Raw genomic sequence first — 18,576 nt, forward strand, 5'->3', positions numbered from 1 at the left:
TTCTTCGTGCAAGCTTGGTGGAAATGCGTCGTGAATAACTGTGGCGATGTGATGTTGTGTAATTGTTGTAATTAAAATTTTTTGTTGGTCATTGTGCTATGTTTCCTTTAATTCGAATTTATATACACGTTTATAGCTGATGTAGTTTATTTGCGGGCAACTTTTACTCTGTTGAATCGAGGTTTCAAAAAGTTTGCAAAAAAATGCAGTAGCAATTTGTAGTAACAAATCTGTCTGTAATTCTGGACGTTGAGTCCAAACATCAAGCTTCGAATCTACGTTTAGTAAATGTTATTTACCAGTAGTTTTTCAGTCTGGCTTGCGAAATTGGACGTTTCATGTGCAACAATCTAATATACGAATCGAAGCGAAAAAGAAAAAGAAAGAATGGACGATTAGAAGAAAGAAGGGGAAAGAAGGAACGAGAGAGAGAGAGAGAAAAATCGCATTGAACATGACCAACAGGGGGTACGATTCGTACAATAGTTTAAATTATCGATGCCAAGTGTTTTTAAAAATTTATACTGCCCTTAGACAGTGTTATGGCCGTAGCAAACATATTGTCCGAACCTTTCTTCGTACACGTTTATGTACAAAAGTCGAGAGTGATAGAAGAGAGTTCGGAGGATGAGGGGATAAGCGTAAAATCGAAATCGTGCACTACCGATCAAATCGAACTCGAAATATCGGGGCATGTCTCGGGGTACAAATACTTTCGCCATTTCGATCGTTTGCCTGTTAGTTAACGACATTGTATTATAGTTAACGACAGACTAACATGCAACTGAAGTTTGTTAATGCGAACGCAACCAAACTGTAACAAACCACACGCGAATTTCGATCAATTTTGTTAGTGCAAAACTTCAAAGCATTCACACACAAAAAAAAAAAAAAAAACATTCGTGTACGCCTTACGTTTCCAAATTTAGGTATAACGTCTCTACGAGATATCAGCCACCTCTCCCACTGTCAAAGCAAAAAAAAAAAAAAAAAGAAATTAAAAATTAAAAAAAAAGGGGGTTGGGGATAAATGAACGACACGACGAGAGGTACTCGAGCAAAATGTCTCCAGGCTAACGAAATTTAATGTACAAAGCGTTCGTGAAATGTTCGTAAATGAAATTTAATACAAAGCGATTAGAATCGAAAAGCATTATGAAACGATCGGATACCTTGTTCTCTTCGGACGTTGAGTCGTCCGCAGGATCGAGAGACGTGATCAGCGGTAGTTCTCGTAGCGTGGCGTAATCTCCGTCATCCTCAGGGCCCCCGTCGCCGGTGCCTCGTCTGACTTTTCCTTTATTACTGCAAATTCAAACGTAAACGCATCGGCGGCACGTTAGAACGAGTCCCTATGGATGATGTTTATTTATTTATTGAGGTTTGGGAACCAGAGTCAATGACTGGGAGAGAATGATGGGAGGTTTTCTGTGAGGTTTGGGAACCAGAGTCAATGACTGGGAGAGAATGATGGGAAAGGAAAGGAAGATATGGTATTTCTTCATGATTGTGTTATGTTGGTCGTGAAATTGAAAGAGATCCGTAAATATATATATACACACGTGCTTATAGTACGTGATCGTTTGCATCGTTAACTCTTTGCAGTTTGACTTTCCTCTGGCGAGCAAGCAAATTTTGGTCAGGGTAATATAATATGTATACTTTGAAATACAATGGAACGAGACGAGTAGAATGCGGATTTCAAGTGCAAAAGATGGTACGAAGTATCCAAAGCACAGTGCTTTCGTTTAACATTCGACGTGTAGAGCAATCCTCCACACTTTAGGTTTTATTTTTTAAATAAAGTAATACTCCGAATTTATACGAACTCGCGGATTCGCACGACGATCCGCAATCTACGTTGCGTACAACATCACACGATCAATATCGTTTAATCCTTTGAGCGTTTAATTTATACTAAAATATATCGTGCAAATAATCTCGAATAATATGTTTAACCTGTTGCGCTGGAATGACGTGCCACGCACGTCGAGAACTTTTTGCTCCAAAATTGTAATATTTTCTCGGTTCTAAGTACATTTAAAGCGAAACAATAAATAAATTTATTACTTCTCAATCATTTCTACCGACGAGGTACGATCAAGAAGAAAGCGACGAATTATTGTATACGGTTCGGTCACTCGTTATGGTCCGCAGTCAGTCTGCCAAGCGCAACTGGTTAAAATACAAAAGAATCAATCCAAAGATATTCGAAGACGTTGAACGCGTCTTCACAGTTCGTCTTGAACTTGATCGAACTTCTACACTTTTGGCCACAGTTTGATGCACTCAAAGGGTTAAGCAAGATCGAAGCACTGCGAAAGATGGTGAAACGATGCTCTCGAAGAGTTAACGACCGCCTGCCCGCGGTCTCTTTTTCGACAAGCACACGCAATTCAATGGCATCGACAAGACGCAGCGTGTACGTAAGCAACCAGACACACACGAACACGGGCACGAGGTTAGCGGGGGAAAAAAGATTCAAGGTGATGGGAGGATCGATCGATAGGGAGAATTACTCGCATGAGTATATCGCGAGAGAGCGACAATAATATTGTAAAAATAAATACACAGTAGCGAAAGCGAGGAGGGGTGGCAGGGTTGTACACGACAAAAGACACGTGGACGGCACGATCATCGGATCGGGACGAAAAATCTACGAGAAAATTGACAGAGAGGAGAAGAGAGAAAGAGAGAGAGAGAGAGATATCGTACGAAAAGCACGGAGACACAACGTTTACATACAGAAAGACACCAAGAGGAGGGAGGAGGGTAGTTACCGCGAGCCTGACGTACTAGGCAGGTCGTTGAAGGTGACCTTGGGCTTCAGCTTCTTGTTCAGCCAGCCCTTCTCGCTCGTTGGTGCACTGTTCGCATCGCTCGGCGATCTCGTCGGCGACGGCCGTAATTTCGGTCTTAGCCAATAGATCTGCTCGTCGTCGGCCGCTGAGTCACCGTTCACCGAGTCAGCGTTCCCTGTAGTTGCAGAAGAGTTGAGACACTTGTGCAAGTTTTTTCATTTCATCGGAAAATTACATAATTCGATATATATGGAACCTGAGGAAAATGCGAGGCTTATTTTTCAACCCTCCGTAACCGCAAGACTGATTAGTTTATTTAGTCCAATTTGAATGCTAATAAGTGTCGTGTATAATTCGACTGGAATTCTCGTAACGACACGCTGGCGCGATAAATGAGAGTGGTGAAGAATTTTAAAATTAAAAATGTGTGTTACGGAGGGTCAAGGTTGGAAATCAATATCGTGAACCAGCTAGCGAATTTTTCTCTATTCTGTTCTGTTCGTACAACATGTGAAAAAACATTGTTATATTAAAAATGTCAAATAAAATATTACAAATATATAAATGGCAATATATTATATTAAAATATATTAAATATATATTTTAAATATATTAAAATAATATAATTATTTATATATAATATATTATTAATATAATTAATAATATAATTATTTATTTATAATATATTATATTATATTATATATATATATAAAATAATATAATAATATAATATGTTATAATAAATAATTATATATATTTTAAATGTATTAAATATATTAAAATAATATATTGCCATTATTATCACCGATATCGTAATATTAAATACCATTATTATATATCCTTGCACAAAGAAGATTTAAAAAAAAGCGAAAACACACTTTTCATTGATTTCCACTCTAAAAGAAAAAGAAAAGGAAAATATTTTACCTTGATTGCGCGCTTTTCTTTCGATGGCCGCCTTCTGTATGACGCTCATGATGGCCTTCTTCGGCGAAGCGTCAGCTATCGTGTAAGTTCTACCGTTTCCAACGACCAGCAGCGGTGCATTCGTTCCGTCGTCGTCGTCTCTGGCCGACAGTAGATCCACGTCCGTGACGAGTTTCACCGATCTGGCCGATCGAACCGTCGCTCGGCCGATCGTCACTCGTAGCTTGAACGTCCAGCGTTGTTTTATCGTGAGAAAGATCCACAAGAACAACCAGAGGAACAGGTGAAGAACCGTTGCGACGACGCAGGCTAATATCGCACCATCGAGACTGCCACGATAGACGACGATGTAGTCGTAGAGCAATGGCGCGCTGCAGATCGCGATCGCCAAGAACACGCAGAACGCGGTGCAGTGAATGAAATATATCCAGCCGTTGCCGCTTCTGTTCTCCTTCGAGAGGATTATACGACGCTCGCGCTCTTGGTTCAAAAACGCTGTGAACCTGCGTTACAAGTTAATAATAAATAAATGAAGGAGAAGTTAATTAAACAAACTATACGAATAACATGTGCAAACATGTGAAGAAGAACACTCTGGAATAATAGTTAGATTACTTGTGGAATTTTTCTATTAATTGGATTATTTTATTAGAATGTAAAATGGAAAATATATACATATATATATATAAAAATACACTGACTATTAACTGAGAGTTAAGGAAACCTTGGTGTTGGAGTTGGAGTTGCATTTTGTTTCATGAAAGACAGATCCATTAACGGAGGGATCGTTTAAACGGCCGTTTGAAAGAACGATAAGAAATAAAAGAGAATGGAAGAAAATAGAGGGGAGTAAGAAAGGGCTTACCTGCCGTAAGCGTAGAAATACATCACCATGCTGGAGCAGAGCACCAGAAGAGAGGAAAGAGCAAACAAGACGAGGGTGACGTGTGGATTTAGCAAGAAGTACGAGTCTCCGAAGATGGTTGATATGCCACTAGTGGTCGATATCGTGCGATAGTGTTGTCGAAGAACCGGTAGCACCTTCAAAGGTCCTATTACCTGAACCTGAGCATATCACAAACGTTACTCGCCTATGTCTCATTTGCTCGCAGCAAATTGGCAATTAATAATATTAGTGAATCGACAAGTTGCAAACTGCAGGTCCTCTCCTTTATGGTTTCTTTTTCAATTTTATAATTACAGGTAGAGTCATCAAATGATTTGTGATTTGTGAAATTTATCCTACAGTTCATTTAAAAATTTTACTCTAAAATATTATTCTAAAATTCATTTCTATATTTTTACTGTAAAAATTGTTCCAAAGTTTATCCCGAAATCGTCCCACAATTTTACTTTAGATTTTCAACTTAAGTTTTTAAGTTTCTACAATTTTACGTGTACATATTATCTTGCAGGAAAATTTATCAACAGTGAACTGTGCTTGTGTGACTCGTGACTCGTGAAATTTCACTAATAATATTAGATTTCAATTACATGCAACAGAGATATTTCTTACCTTGTAAAGTACAGACATTCCAACATAGGCCAACAAGCTCTGGGCGGAATTGATGATCAATTGGAAGCTGAAAATCGTGGCCAGCGGTTTATTGCACGACCAAAACACCGCCGGATACCTCACGGAATACACTCCGAGAGCGATAGCGTAATTCAAGTACTCCAGAGTAATAGGTCCGTATGATTCAGCTAACAGAGACGCAACAAGAACAATTATGAAATAAAAAATTCCCAAGAGGACACTCTATAAGATTATGAAAATTAAATTGGACAAGCGCAAACGTCACAATTGTAACAAATCAAGTTAGACAAATATAAGGATGAAAGTTAAATTACAACGAATCAAGTAAAACAAACACAGAGATGAAAGTTGCAAAAATTCACTACGAAGATTCAGAGAGAAAGAGAGGAAGAAGAAAGAAGACACAAGCTCACCAGCTTGAAACTCAAGGTTCAACTTCTCCGGATGATCCAAATCGGCCAAGCTGTTCATCGTCAACAGCATACTCTGCGCGGTCATGTTCCCAACGGAGACACCCTTGCTGGGCCTGACAGTGGTCGGAGACCTCCCCACGTTCTTCGCTTTCAACTTGCTCTTCGAATTGTTATTTCGAACGATCGACTTCGCAGCGACGAGCCTCCTCACCGTGTTTCCGTACTTCATCGAGCCAGACGTCGAGGACAACGTCGGCGTGAAAGTCGTACTTTCTCGATCAGCGCTTGCGGCTGTGACCGTGGCCCTAGCTGCTTCCGTCGATCTCGTCTGCTCTTTCACGTCCCTCGTCGTTGTCGTCGTCGTCGTCGTTGTCACCATTTCCGCAGTCGTTCCTGCCAAATTCGCGCTCGCAATTGCCGGCGTCGCCACCGACGAGGCTGTCGACGTCACTTTCCAACTCCCATCGGCGTTGGACGGTGTCTTGGTCGCGTTGTTCGTGATTTCGTGGGTGGTCGCCGTCGGGAGGGTCCTCTCGGTCGGTAACGCAGTGCCACTGCTCGAAATTCTTGCATCGGGCGCGGGTAGATTGGTACTCGTCGACGTGTACTGAAACTGACCGAGATTTTGCTTGTTGCTCGTATTGTTGTACGTTTTGAACTCCGTGGATTTATTGATAACGTCGGTCAGTTCCAATCTCGTGGTGACAATGTCGCTGGCTATATTGTCTGGCTCCTCGTCCGGTGTCAGGGTGACGTACGGCTGGGGCGTGATGAAGCCCGTTAAGATGCTGAGATTCACGTTCGGGTTCATGAAGCTCGACACGACCAGACGATCCCGGTGAGTCACCAGCCAATCGAGGTCCGTGCGCCATATTGTTTCTGGAAAACAGGGAACAACGGGGTTATCGATTAAATAGGATTAATCGAGCCCCGGTATCCGCATTGCGCTCCATTTGGCAATCTCTCCGCGGCCGAATCGCTGAGCTCGGTTTATAGTTCACGCGCCCGCTGTCGACCTGTGCGTGAATTTTCTGCCAGCTGTGTAGTCGCGACAATTGGAGGAGAGGAACTAGAGGGGCGACACGCAGCAATTAAAAGCAGAAGGAAGTTTACAATATCGGATACCATGAGCTAGCTACTAGACGTTAGACCGTTAGGTTTGATATTCATTTGATTCTAAAATTCTGGAAATAATCAAGCTTGAAATTTTATTTCAAATTTTGAAAATAGTCAAATTGAAATATGATTCTTGTACTTTAGTTGGTTCTGGTTTCTGAATTTTTAATTATTTTAATTTCGGCGGGACAGAATATGAAATGCACAAAATTCTAAAGCCGTGGATTTAAAATTAATGGTATAGAGGTGTAGAAGAGTTGTAAATTAGCAATTGTGTGCATTCTCAAGAGTTATTTAATTTTAATTCCAGTTGGAAAGAATATTACATGTTCTATGTTTCGAAATCAATGATTTTAAGAACTACTGTGAGCTGCACCATTGTAAATAATAATATAAATTGCTATAGTTATCTGTCAGCCCGTAATGTCACATAAAAATAAACCCCCTAAGTTGATGGGGAATATTATTTCGCGATTGTTTTAGAAACATAAAATGTTAAAGATTCTGTGCAACACAGATTCACAAATAATTTATTACTACGTTATATAATTATAATTAGATCAATAATTGATTTAATTTAATTAGATTAATAATTAATTTAATTAATCATTTACTGTAATTATTCAGACCAATGTTAAATTATTATTATCAATAATGAACACATGGTATATTTTTCATCGTACTAGCGACAGTAATCTGTTTTTCACTTATTCATTTCTTTCGTCAATTACAATTCAATTTTCTAAAAATCGTGATGAATTTCCTTACATTTATATTCTTCAACTTCCTTCTGTACACCACTGTACGTTTCTCGAAATAGTACCTTTGCCATGAAATACGATAGGGTGGAGGATGTTTATGCATTCATGGGGAAGTTAAAAATAGGGAAAATATACAGGATACAAAGGCTATGGGCGAAACCGAGTAAGGTGTATTTATTACGTAATTCTCCTGTGATCTTCATATCATGGACGAAGAAAGTGATCGAGTTCGAAGAAGTATGTCTTTTAAATAACAGCTGTAAACATAATAGTAGCATGACCATTTTCATTAATGATGTATTTAATATATTAATGTAATAACATATATGTCAATATATTAATAGTAAATGTATGATAATTAACTAAATGATTAAAGAAACTACACAATTCGAATTAGTATCAAAAAATGATAGTACCTTGTCGGAATCAGGATCAAAATCTCGCGAATAATTTCCTTACACTGCAACACTAATCTAGTCGTGAAAACTGCTACGAAAACATAAAATTCACTATTGCGATTACAAATAATTCCAAAAATTGACAATTCTGGAGGTAATTTCAATTAAACACGACCAACGTATGTTGAAGGAACAAACATTACGTACGCGCGAGTCTAACGAAGCACGAAACAAATCCCCGAGTAGATCCCGTTTGTTTCTCCAATTACACTCGTACAAACACGGATTTGCATACGTATCGGCGATCTAATAACACCGCGTTAATAATTAACGAGCCCGGCCGTGCACTTTCGTGTTTTTGATCGCGGATCGCGTGAATAGATCGCGCGCACGTTGGGGAGGAAAAAATTCAGCGAGGAAGGAATTCGAATGTGATCGTCGTTCTTTTTTGTCCGAAGACGGGGGGAGGAAAAAAAGAGTTGGATCCGCGGCGAACGAAAATTGGCATTAGACTTTCTTTTTCGTTTCCCTTTCGCGCGCGTTTTCTTGGTTAAGTGGCTCAAGGTGGAAGGATTCGAGGAACGAGAAATCCTGTAGCTAGCTGCACACACCTGGCCGATCAATACACGAACCAGAACGTAGTCAGGACGAAGTTGCCCCGTTACATTCCCAAACGCCCCTTTCTCCATGCGCGAATCGTTTCACCCTGTAACGATAGCGGATCTGAATCCGAAAACCACGGCCCCCGTTTCGATCGATCGATCGAAATTTTTTTCCGTGGCCGATGGAAGCGACGAAGGACGGGTTGTTGAATGTCGGAAAAATTTTACGGACGGGATAAGAAGAGTGAAACGAAGATGGAGCGGCGAGGGGGTGAGTTTTTGGACGAGAAGATTGGAAAGTTGGCAAGCTGCAGACAAAATATGTCGACGTTTTACGGGTAGACGGCAGATTTAGGTAGTTTGTTTAGGAATTAAGCTCCGCTCGTTTTCGAAGATCGAGGGACAGGTTTTTAGAGGGGAGAGAAGATGATAAAGTTAAAAAAAGTTGTCTGTATATTCTACGAGCAAATTGGGTAGTTTAGAAATCAAAATTTTGTACGTTTTAAACGTTTCGTTCGTATCGAGGAATAGGGGAATAGAGATTGCAAAAGCAAGGAATTGTAGACGAGATACGTATATATCTTACAAATGTGTATTCGAGCGTAAGATAGCTTCCAATTCCCTATTTTCCTATTTCCTATTTTACAGTCTCAATTCTCGATACGATCGAGAAGATTCTATTTTCTATTTTATATCCTTAATTCTCTCCGTGATCGAAGGTTTATTCGTAGCTTCTATTACTTCTTCCCCCCCCCCTTTTTTTGCATTAGGAAGTTAAAGTTTGAAGATTTCGTAATAAATAAATTTAGAAGAAAAAAAAAGCAAAAATTTGGAGAAAGACGCGTGTTCTAAAATCGTGCTTGAAACAAAGAAAAACGAAGAGAGATGTATAGAAAGAGGAGAAGAAAAAGTAATCACGTCAACAAAAAACTGTAACCATTTATAACACAAGTCTCTGTGATTGTAGAGCAACGAGGCACGGGCAGATAGGTGTTGGTCGTTACCTTTTGGCAAGAATCCAGCGTGTATCAGTCTAGCCTCCATGAGCAGCGAGGGCAGCAAGAAGCACATTGCCGTGCAAAGGTGTACGAAAGCAGCGGTTGGACCTCCGTGTCGCCATAAATTATTCGCCAGACCTGCGGATCGACAGCACGAGAATCGCGTAGGTAACAAACTCCCTTTGACTTGTTCTTCTGTCGTTCGTCGTAGTTTGCTAACGCGTATATACTGACTGTGATCAGGATTGTTGGTGAGCAAGGAGGAGGGCGGGTCGCGCGAACAGGCGCTCAAATGACGGCCGAGTTTTATCCCATCGTTCGCCAGGTTACCGAGCTTCAGGAAGGCCGCGCCAAGAAGAACCGGCAGCAGAACGACCCCAGCCCCGGCTAGCACCAGACACGCGTACAACTCCACCTTTGGTGGTGGAGCGTCCGCCGGCCAAGGTAACGATAAATACGCTGTAACGTTTCATTTTCAGTATTATATTTCGCTTTGTTACATGTTGCTTCGTTCATATGGTTATTTTTACTCTCATGCTCTGTCATATTTTGTTGTATTGTTGTAACGAGACGCGTAGACAGTGGCTGGTGAAAGTGTAACAGGACCACAGGTTATCAGAATGTACAGGGCGTTTCAGTAGCGAATAACCAAGGAGAAGATTTACTTGAATTTTATACTCTTTAAAGTTAATTTCAGGCCCAACGGGTCGTATAATATTTCAGTTCGAAAAGGTTCAGAGGATATTGGGATTTCGAATGAAATACAGTAGAATTATTTGAATCTGAATTCTTGAATTAATGAACAATTAGAAGAACAGAGGATTTTAATTATTCTTTTTTAGGCTACGATACCTGTGTAATCGATCGTGATAATTAAGTTAAAACTGATAATTGATGTTTAGTTCAATAGAATTGTAATTCTAAGTTCTGAAATGGACGAGTTTAAATTTTTGTCCGCCATATATGTCCTGAAGAAAATGTGAAACATCTTTATTGCAATATTAAATTTCATTCAATTCGGTAGAGTGCAGGCCAAATTTTAGAACGATAACATAAAGTAATGAAACAATAATACATTGAATTACATTCCGTTGAAATTCAAGTGGTGCGTTGGTATTTTGGATAGGCAAATAATTCCCATGAACAGTATGCGGTTAATATAATTTAACTTGTTAGTCCAGTTTTCATTTCGGAATTTTCTAAAACTAGAATCATTCTGAAGTCCGAACCTTTTACGCGCGTGTGCGTCTAACTTTAAAATGCAGAGTTCAATTTTGATTGGAACGTTTAATATTCGAAAGATTTACTTTACTTTGGAAAAAGATCTTTTCTTCTATCCGAAAACAAAATTATTTGATTATCCAAATAGCGCGTGACATAAAGTTCCGTTGTATTTAAACGTTTACGATGAGAAACTTTTGTGAATATATTACGCGCGTTACGTGAAACCTTGAAATTTCATTTTGTAACGAGACACGACCGCGGTGATTACATTATTAAAGTTTCAAACAAAACCGACAATTTATCAATGTTCATAAAAACTTGAGAATTCAAAACGAACAAAAGGAATTTTCTTTTAATTTTAGAAAAATTAAATCAAAGAATTATTATTTGTTAACTTTGTCGGCGATTTATTAATTCATCAATCGGCGAGAAATTAATTCACGCGTATATTCGAACGATTAATCGACGAGGATGAAAAAAAAGAACGACACACGTATTCATACAAAAGAATTTCACAACTCTTCATTGCACGAGGAAATTAATTCACAAACACATATACGTATCCACAAAAAAAAAAAAAAAAACGAAAATTAATCAGTCGTATTCCTAAAAAATTTCTACAAACGTTTATCGCACAATTCTCTTGTGCAAAATGTTAATTAAAGATTCGCCAAGAGAGAAGAAAATTAATTACTCGTATTCCTGAAAAAATTTTCTGCAAACGTTTATCGTTCACGATCCCCCTGTGAAAATATCAATTTGCACGCACGCGTGTTCACCGAAAGAAAAATCTGCCAAGGGAAAAGAAAATTAATTATTCGTAGTCATAAAATTTTCCACAAGCGTTTAGACATTTTCGCCAGCCACTGTGCTCATTTAAACGCGCGCGCACAACGATTTCTTCCCCGTTGAAATCTCCACGAATTTCGTCCCAAGTTTCCTCTTTTAATTTAACGAGAGAATGAAAGAACGACAAATTCACTTACCGGCGAACCTTTTCGCGTATCTCAGGCCGATGTAAGCTTGAAAAGCGACCGCCAAAACGCCGTACCAGACGGACCACAAACTATTCACGTGACCCCGTATACAAGAGTTTCGTCTAGCAGACCTTCGTGGCTTTTTCGTTTTGTTGGTGGTCGTGATACCGCTTGAATTTATGCTGGACACTATCGGAAGCGGTTTCAATGGCTTCTTACACTTTGCTTGATTTACCTCGTTATTGTTCTCGTAACCCATCAAGCTTCCCGTCATTGACATTTTGTCCTGAAAGGGAAATATTTCGCTCGTTCATCGAACATTGTGCCCGTGAAAAAAAAAAAAAAAAAAGAAAGAAAGATTCAACGCGCGTTCGGTCTTATCATTCTTCAGTTTCGAAAATGAAATTTATCGCGGCGCCTACAGTGTATTGTTTCCTATCGATCTCTTTCTTTCCCTCTCTTTCTCACTTACACTATAATTCATGTCGATAATTTTCATGGGTTTGAGCTGTACGAACAATAATAATAATTAGACAGGTTTAATAACAATTTGGCGGGTAATAAATTGTCACGTCGTTGATTTCGTTTATGTTAGGTTTGGGCAATAAACTCGTTCGATCGTACATTTTGAGAAATATTGCAACAAGCCGCGTGTAACAAGTGTGAAATTTATTGCAAATTGTTTTTCATTCGTTTGCCTCTGAATGGCACGGTTTCAAAAATATCGTGCACAGTAAAATTATTCAGTTGCTCAGCGCACGAGCAAGTGATACGAATAAATGTTAAACGATTTATAATCGAATCGTTTAAGAGTGAAAACAATATTTACAAATACATAGTAAAAACAATCGTTTGTTTTTGTACGATAAATATAAAAATCGAAATGTGTAACTGAATGAAAAAGTTTACATACTTGTAACGAAAGTTACATATGTACGTCATTAAATTATACAATGGTCATTAATGTGTGATCAAAATAGACACAATCTAATAATATAATTATAAAATTTAGTATTACTGGCGCTGACGTCTCTGAAGAATCGATTTATTTCCAGTTTTAATTTAATTATTTAATTAAAGAAGAGACTGTTGCGCTAAAATATGATTTCTGGTCTTTTTGTAATTTATCTCTTTTTTTTATCGGTGAAATTTTCAATCTCTCTCTCTCCTTTTTCTACATATGTGAAACGACAACTTTTCTTGAAAGATAGAAAATGATATTCATTGGAGCAGAATACATTTTAATAAGTGTTTATAGACTCCTTCTGTGACTGACTGTCTAACTACATTGATTTCGATATTCATCGAATTGGAACGCGTGCACGTCGGACGCGATATCATAGAATATTCCACACAAGTAATTAATAGAATTACGTAGCTATTTAAAAGAACTCTGAAGGAATTGTCACGTTTTCTAAAATCGAAAGGCGTCAAATGAAACATATAAGATTGAAGTTTCGGCTGAAAACAATTACCGAGTATTCTGCTTTGTTTCTTTGTGTAGGCGTCTTAATGTTTCGAAGGAGTTTGTTTGAAACAATCGATACGAAGCTCTGACATTTTTGGGGGTGACAGCGCCGCCTGAAACGCAAAAAGAGAAACGGATTATTAAATCTCTGGTCGCTAGAATAACAACAAAATTAACAACAGAACTATCGATTGTCAAGAGTAGAAAAATAAAAAGTTAATATACAATAAAAAGCAACAGCTTTTGTGTTTCTGTAAATTTAATTCTCTATGAAAAATTACGAATCACGATGGAGCATTTATCTGAGTCAAATTTTAATGGGTATCTCATTCAGTCGACTCTTGATTGAATGTTGTTTGAACCTGAACTTGTATCGTATAAACGAAAAGGGGAAATCAGTAGACTCCCATTATGTAAACTATTTGTTCTCTCGCTAGTTTGTGTAAGCTAGCAGAGTTCTATAGTAGTTACTTTGACCAGTTTGGTAGTTCTATTGTTAAGTGAGTTTCTTTTGAACGCGAGCTAGTATTATGGAACGTACAGCGAGCCAAGTAGAAAGAGACAACTGCGCGGACGCTGCAGTGATCGAACTGTGAAACTGACCGGACTTATCTACTTAACGTTGTATCTATGTACACGTGTACTCTACGAGAATATGTACAACGCATAAAAGTTGCTACATGCTCGCCAATGTACAACGTACATACACAGAGCCTGTTGATTCATTTCTGCATATATATAGTGGCTTACAAATATATTACAGGGTGTTATACAGGATGTATTCGAAGTTTAGCGTTCAAACTTCACCAGCGAAACAGGTAAAAATAAAAGTGAAACGTTTGCCCTTGTTTCAGGCTTGATCAAAAATTCAAAAAAAAAAAAAAAAACATTCAATAGTATCGAAAGATGAAATTTACTATCGCTCTGACATAATCAATTAATTATTAATATACAGTGAAGGGCGTGACAATGGAAAATAGTCGATAATTTAGACTTACTGTTGTAAGTTCGTAAATAAACGAACTCATATTAGAACGTGAGGCTTCTACTTTGACTTTAAAAGAATCCCAAAATAGTGGACGAACGCCTAATTGCGAGAACAATTTCGTAATGTTTGAATTTTCACGAATTTCCGAAAACAAAAACAAAAAAAAAAAAAAAAACGTACTCACGATGTTTCCCTTTCGAAATTATCGATCGATTCGAATTGTCGACAATTTTTTTCGCAATTTACGCGCGCGCATTTGCCTGATCCCTTGTCGGGAAAAATCCGAAAGTATTCGGAATAATCGAGAGATCGAGCACCGGAAAAACATTCGACGCGATAGAGGGACGGTTCGCGAGACAGCGTGAAAGCCCGGAAAGACGAGTTGAACGCGCATTGTACGCGTAAACGGGGTATTCGTTTCGAGCAACGGTATGGTACAGACGAGGGACAGATGAGAAAGGGGTGAAACCGCCGCGCGGAGGGCGTTCGAGCATTGTGTCGAAATGTTGCGAAGAAAATTACGCCGTCTATCGGCTCCTCGATGCTTCCTCGATCGTGAATCGCGGCGACAATGACGAATCCACACACAGGCCGCAAGTGAACAAGAAAAATGATCGAGCGGCTTAATGCTTGCCGACAATCGCGGGTAGCGAGCCGGTACATGAAGGGGTGGAAACAGAGGAGGACTAGCGTGGCGTGATAATTCTAGTGCTCTTACGACCACATTTCCCTCTCTCTCTCTCTCTCTCTCTCTCTCTTCTTCTCCTTCAAACATTCTCCTCCCTATCAGCTTTTTTCTGGCACCCTCGGCTTCTCAAAGTCGGTTCTTCTTGTCTCTTTGACAAGAAGGAGCCGTTTTTCCCCGCCGACACGATTACTTTGCAGGGAAATTCTTCCTCCTTTTTTCCCTTTCTTTCTTTTTTTTCTTCAGCTCGCAGCAAGGATATTGTTCCTGATCTCTCTAGCTTTGCCCGCGCGATTCAAAAGATGCAAGCGATACCGCGGAGACTCGGCAACCGAGTCTCTCTCTCTCTCTCTCTCTCTAACTCTCTGTCTTTCTGTGCTTTGCACAAGGGGCTCGGATATCGGTAACAGAAAGAAACGAATCTTTTCGTTTGAGGAATGACGCGAGATTGAAGGAAGAAACAAAAAGAGAAAGAGGACGTATTATCGCGGTAGCACAATCGTGGTGTAATCTCACCGATGGTTGACCTAGTTGTCGAGAGAGGAACAGAAGAATAAGGTGGTGGTTAGAGTTGTTTCAGTGTACCGATAGTGGATTTATTGTTACGATAAGATTCATTTTTTTCTTTTTTATATTTGCAATTGTCTGAATAGATATCTTTACAAGAACGATAATTCTCTTTTTACAATTTTTAGTTAAAATGTACTTTGTTCATCTACTTGCGAGGAATATTCAAAGCTGTTGAGTTTTCACTTCATTTTTGCGACAATATTCTTTTTTATTTTCATCATTTTACAGTTGTCCGATTATCACTCGAGTTAATAGAAAATTTTCGATCATTTTCTTTTCACGATTTTCTTGGGATATTCGAAAGGAATATTTGAGAATAAAATTGTCGCGAGGAATGAAAGAGTAAGTTGGAGTTTCAAGATTTCGATCCATCGATAACACGTTCGATTTTCTTTGTTTTTATCATGTAGCGTCGTTCACTCCGTTCAAGCGGAGAGCAACGAAATTTCGTTGATTCGGAGCATTTTTCAGCATTCTTGTTCGGCATACTTTCAACTTTGACAAATCGCGCGACCGACTGGAGCTCTCTCTAATTAGGAGAGAGTCTCCTTTGAGAAAGAGAAGGTACTCGAGACGAAGGTAACGTGGACCGATGGTCCGTCAGCGAAGTTCGACAAGACGAATGGTCGCGGGTGCAATGGGGAAATCGAACGAGCGTTCACTCACGGGTGCAGCTAGAATGAAAAACCATGTAGCTCGTAGATGGAGTTTCCTCCGGGAGAGAAAGTAACTGCCGAGAAGGACGAATAAAACCAACTCTGGCTGTTTGTCAAATATTTTCACGGCTGTAACTCTTTAGTGCCATTTGGGGGCATTGTCGACAGAACGCGAATGCATTCTTTTTTTTTTTTCTTTTTCTTGACGATCGTATGTTACTTGTGTTTGGCCACTTACTGTGGCAAGACTTTCTTACATTATTGTACAAAGTATTTATTTCACGTGTTCTAAGACACTGAAATTGCAAAATATTTAATAGGTTACAAATATATAGGTGTTACATATCTCATAGAAATTACAAAAGTCAATCGTTCGTTGTTAGAGTGCGGATGCTCGTGTAAGAAACATATAATATATGCCAGTAAAATATGCATATATGCAAATAGGAAAAAGGATATGACACAGGCATTTTATGACACTGTTTTATACTGTACTTTATTCTATATCGAGCTATTGCAATAAACAGCACGCCATAATTTTTTTCATGTTTGACATTATTTTCTATGAATATTATAACGACATTTGCGAATACTCATCTGCGATGGCACACGAGACAAATATGTTTCATGCGTTACAAAATATGCAATACGTTCGTGCATATGCTCTCAAAATATAAATATGCAAGGCACATGCATTATGCAATTCGTGCACAATAAAAAGACATCATTTTTGGAATCTTTTAGTGTCTTGAATTTTTGTCTACACTCCATCTTTCCTAAATTTGCATAAATATCCACACTCTATTCATAATTCGCAATATTCTAAAGATAAAGATAACCAAAAATGTAGAGAATGTTATCCGTAAAATATGTCCCTAGTTTAAAGAATTCCGTCAATATAAAAATGATCAAACACAAATGTTGTACACAATACAATATATATGACTAATATATATATAATACTATTATTTATATATATATTCTTTTATTTTTTTATTATTATATTATATTAATTTATATATATATATAATACTATTATATTATTGTACATATATTATATACATATATACTGTACTACTATTATGTATGATATAGTATTATATTATATATTCTATAATATACAATATTATATATTATACTTATATTAGTCATATATATTGTATTGTGCATGACATTCGTATTTATCGCTCTTATATGTATATATATCTACTTTATATAAATATTCTTATATATATTTTTTTTTATATAAATATTTTTCTATATATGTATTACATTAATATAATTATACAATTATATTAATGTAATAATGCATTATATCATTGAATATATGTATATACGAAAGCTGATATTGTTGAAGTATACAATTTAAATGAAAATGATGAAAACGATCGATCTACTCACCGAACGGAGGAGAATAACCGCCGTCGTCGCTGTCGCCGTCACCGTCGTCCTCTCCGTCGTGCTGCTCGTTCAGTTAACTCGTCGCGTTAACCGACAAGTTGCGCTTCAAACCCTAAGCGTGTACCTGAAATGGAAACCACAAGGTTCTTTCAACGTTTCGATCGAACGAATTTCGAACAGCCGCGAGCTCGCGAGAATTAATTAGCCATCGTCGAGCTACCATCGTTCGAACAAATCGACTGGTTGGATCGATTACATTTATTTCCCTTCGTTAAATATTACGAACAAGTCTCACGCTTTATTCATTTTTTTTTGAACTTTAACGAGTGAAATATAAAATTTATGAATTGATTGAAACTGACGAAAGAATTATATTTATTTATCGCGCGTTCACGTATTTCTCTTCTAGTTACATATTTTTTTTTTTTTTTTAAATCACCTGTGCTTCGCGTTAGCCGTAATAGTCAATTTTGTGGAAATTTTGAAATGATGAAATATGAAAAAGAAACGTGACATGCGAAATGATATGAAACGTATGAAATAAATCACTCATCAGTGTGATGATATAATATTCAACAAGTGATAAATCTTTATCGTTTATAGTTGGTTGAATTATTACACAAGACATCTGAAATAAATCACTCGGTAAAATAAAGAATAATATTCAATATGATACTATAATACAATATAACATTCGATGAATATACGTTATAATATTCAACGAATGAATAAAACAGAAACGTTATAATATTCAACGAATAAATAAAACAGATCTTATTCAATAATATTCAATAAATATGATATATAATATAATATAACATTCGATGAATATAACACAACAAATTTTTTCCCGCATTCAACAGCGTTCGTAAAACTACAAGATTGCATAATTCACAATACAGTTAGGATTCTCTGTCATAAACGACCCTGTTTCCCTGCTGTATATGGTTATAAACTGCACGTCTTTTAAATTGAAATTACTCCAGAATGATGAAATATCCATCGATTATTCAGGTTCGTTCGAATAATTCCAGACGTAGTCGTCAGACGCGAG

At 37.9% G+C, this 18,576-nt stretch overlaps 1 protein-coding gene across 4 annotated transcripts in view; it reads right to left on the bottom strand.

The window, feature by feature from the left end:
* Window positions 1-17,648, bottom strand: part of LOC122538367 (protein tincar) — a 29,754-nt gene extending 12,106 nt beyond the window's left edge. For 2 of the 4 annotated variants that reach the window (XM_043672373.1, XM_043672371.1), the window contains exons 1-12: window positions 17,523-17,648; window positions 13,230-13,335; window positions 11,764-12,040; window positions 9,788-10,012; window positions 9,560-9,691; window positions 5,679-6,557; window positions 5,245-5,432; window positions 4,594-4,793; window positions 3,729-4,231; window positions 2,781-2,976; window positions 1,173-1,305; window positions 916-966 (exon numbers count right to left, since the gene is read on the bottom strand). In XM_043672373.1, coding sequence (XP_043528308.1) covers window positions 916-966; window positions 1,173-1,305; window positions 2,781-2,976; window positions 3,729-4,231; window positions 4,594-4,793; window positions 5,245-5,432; window positions 5,679-6,557; window positions 9,560-9,691; window positions 9,788-10,012; window positions 11,764-12,034 — 2,778 coding nt within the window. In that variant the 5' untranslated portion in view covers window positions 12,035-12,040; window positions 13,230-13,335; window positions 17,523-17,648. The remainder of the gene's footprint in view (window positions 1-915; window positions 967-1,172; window positions 1,306-2,780; window positions 2,977-3,728; window positions 4,232-4,593; window positions 4,794-5,244; window positions 5,433-5,678; window positions 6,558-9,559; window positions 9,692-9,787; window positions 10,013-11,763; window positions 12,041-13,229; window positions 13,336-17,522) is intronic. The other 2 variants (XM_043672374.1, XM_043672372.1) reach the window with 1 other exon arrangement.
* Window positions 17,649-18,576: the final 928 nt, after the last annotated feature.

Source organism: Frieseomelitta varia, unplaced genomic scaffold, assembly GCF_011392965.1.
Source record: "Frieseomelitta varia isolate USP_RPSP 00005682 unplaced genomic scaffold, Fvar_1.2 scaffold_987, whole genome shotgun sequence".
Lineage (NCBI taxonomy): Eukaryota > Metazoa > Arthropoda > Insecta > Hymenoptera > Apidae > Frieseomelitta > Frieseomelitta varia.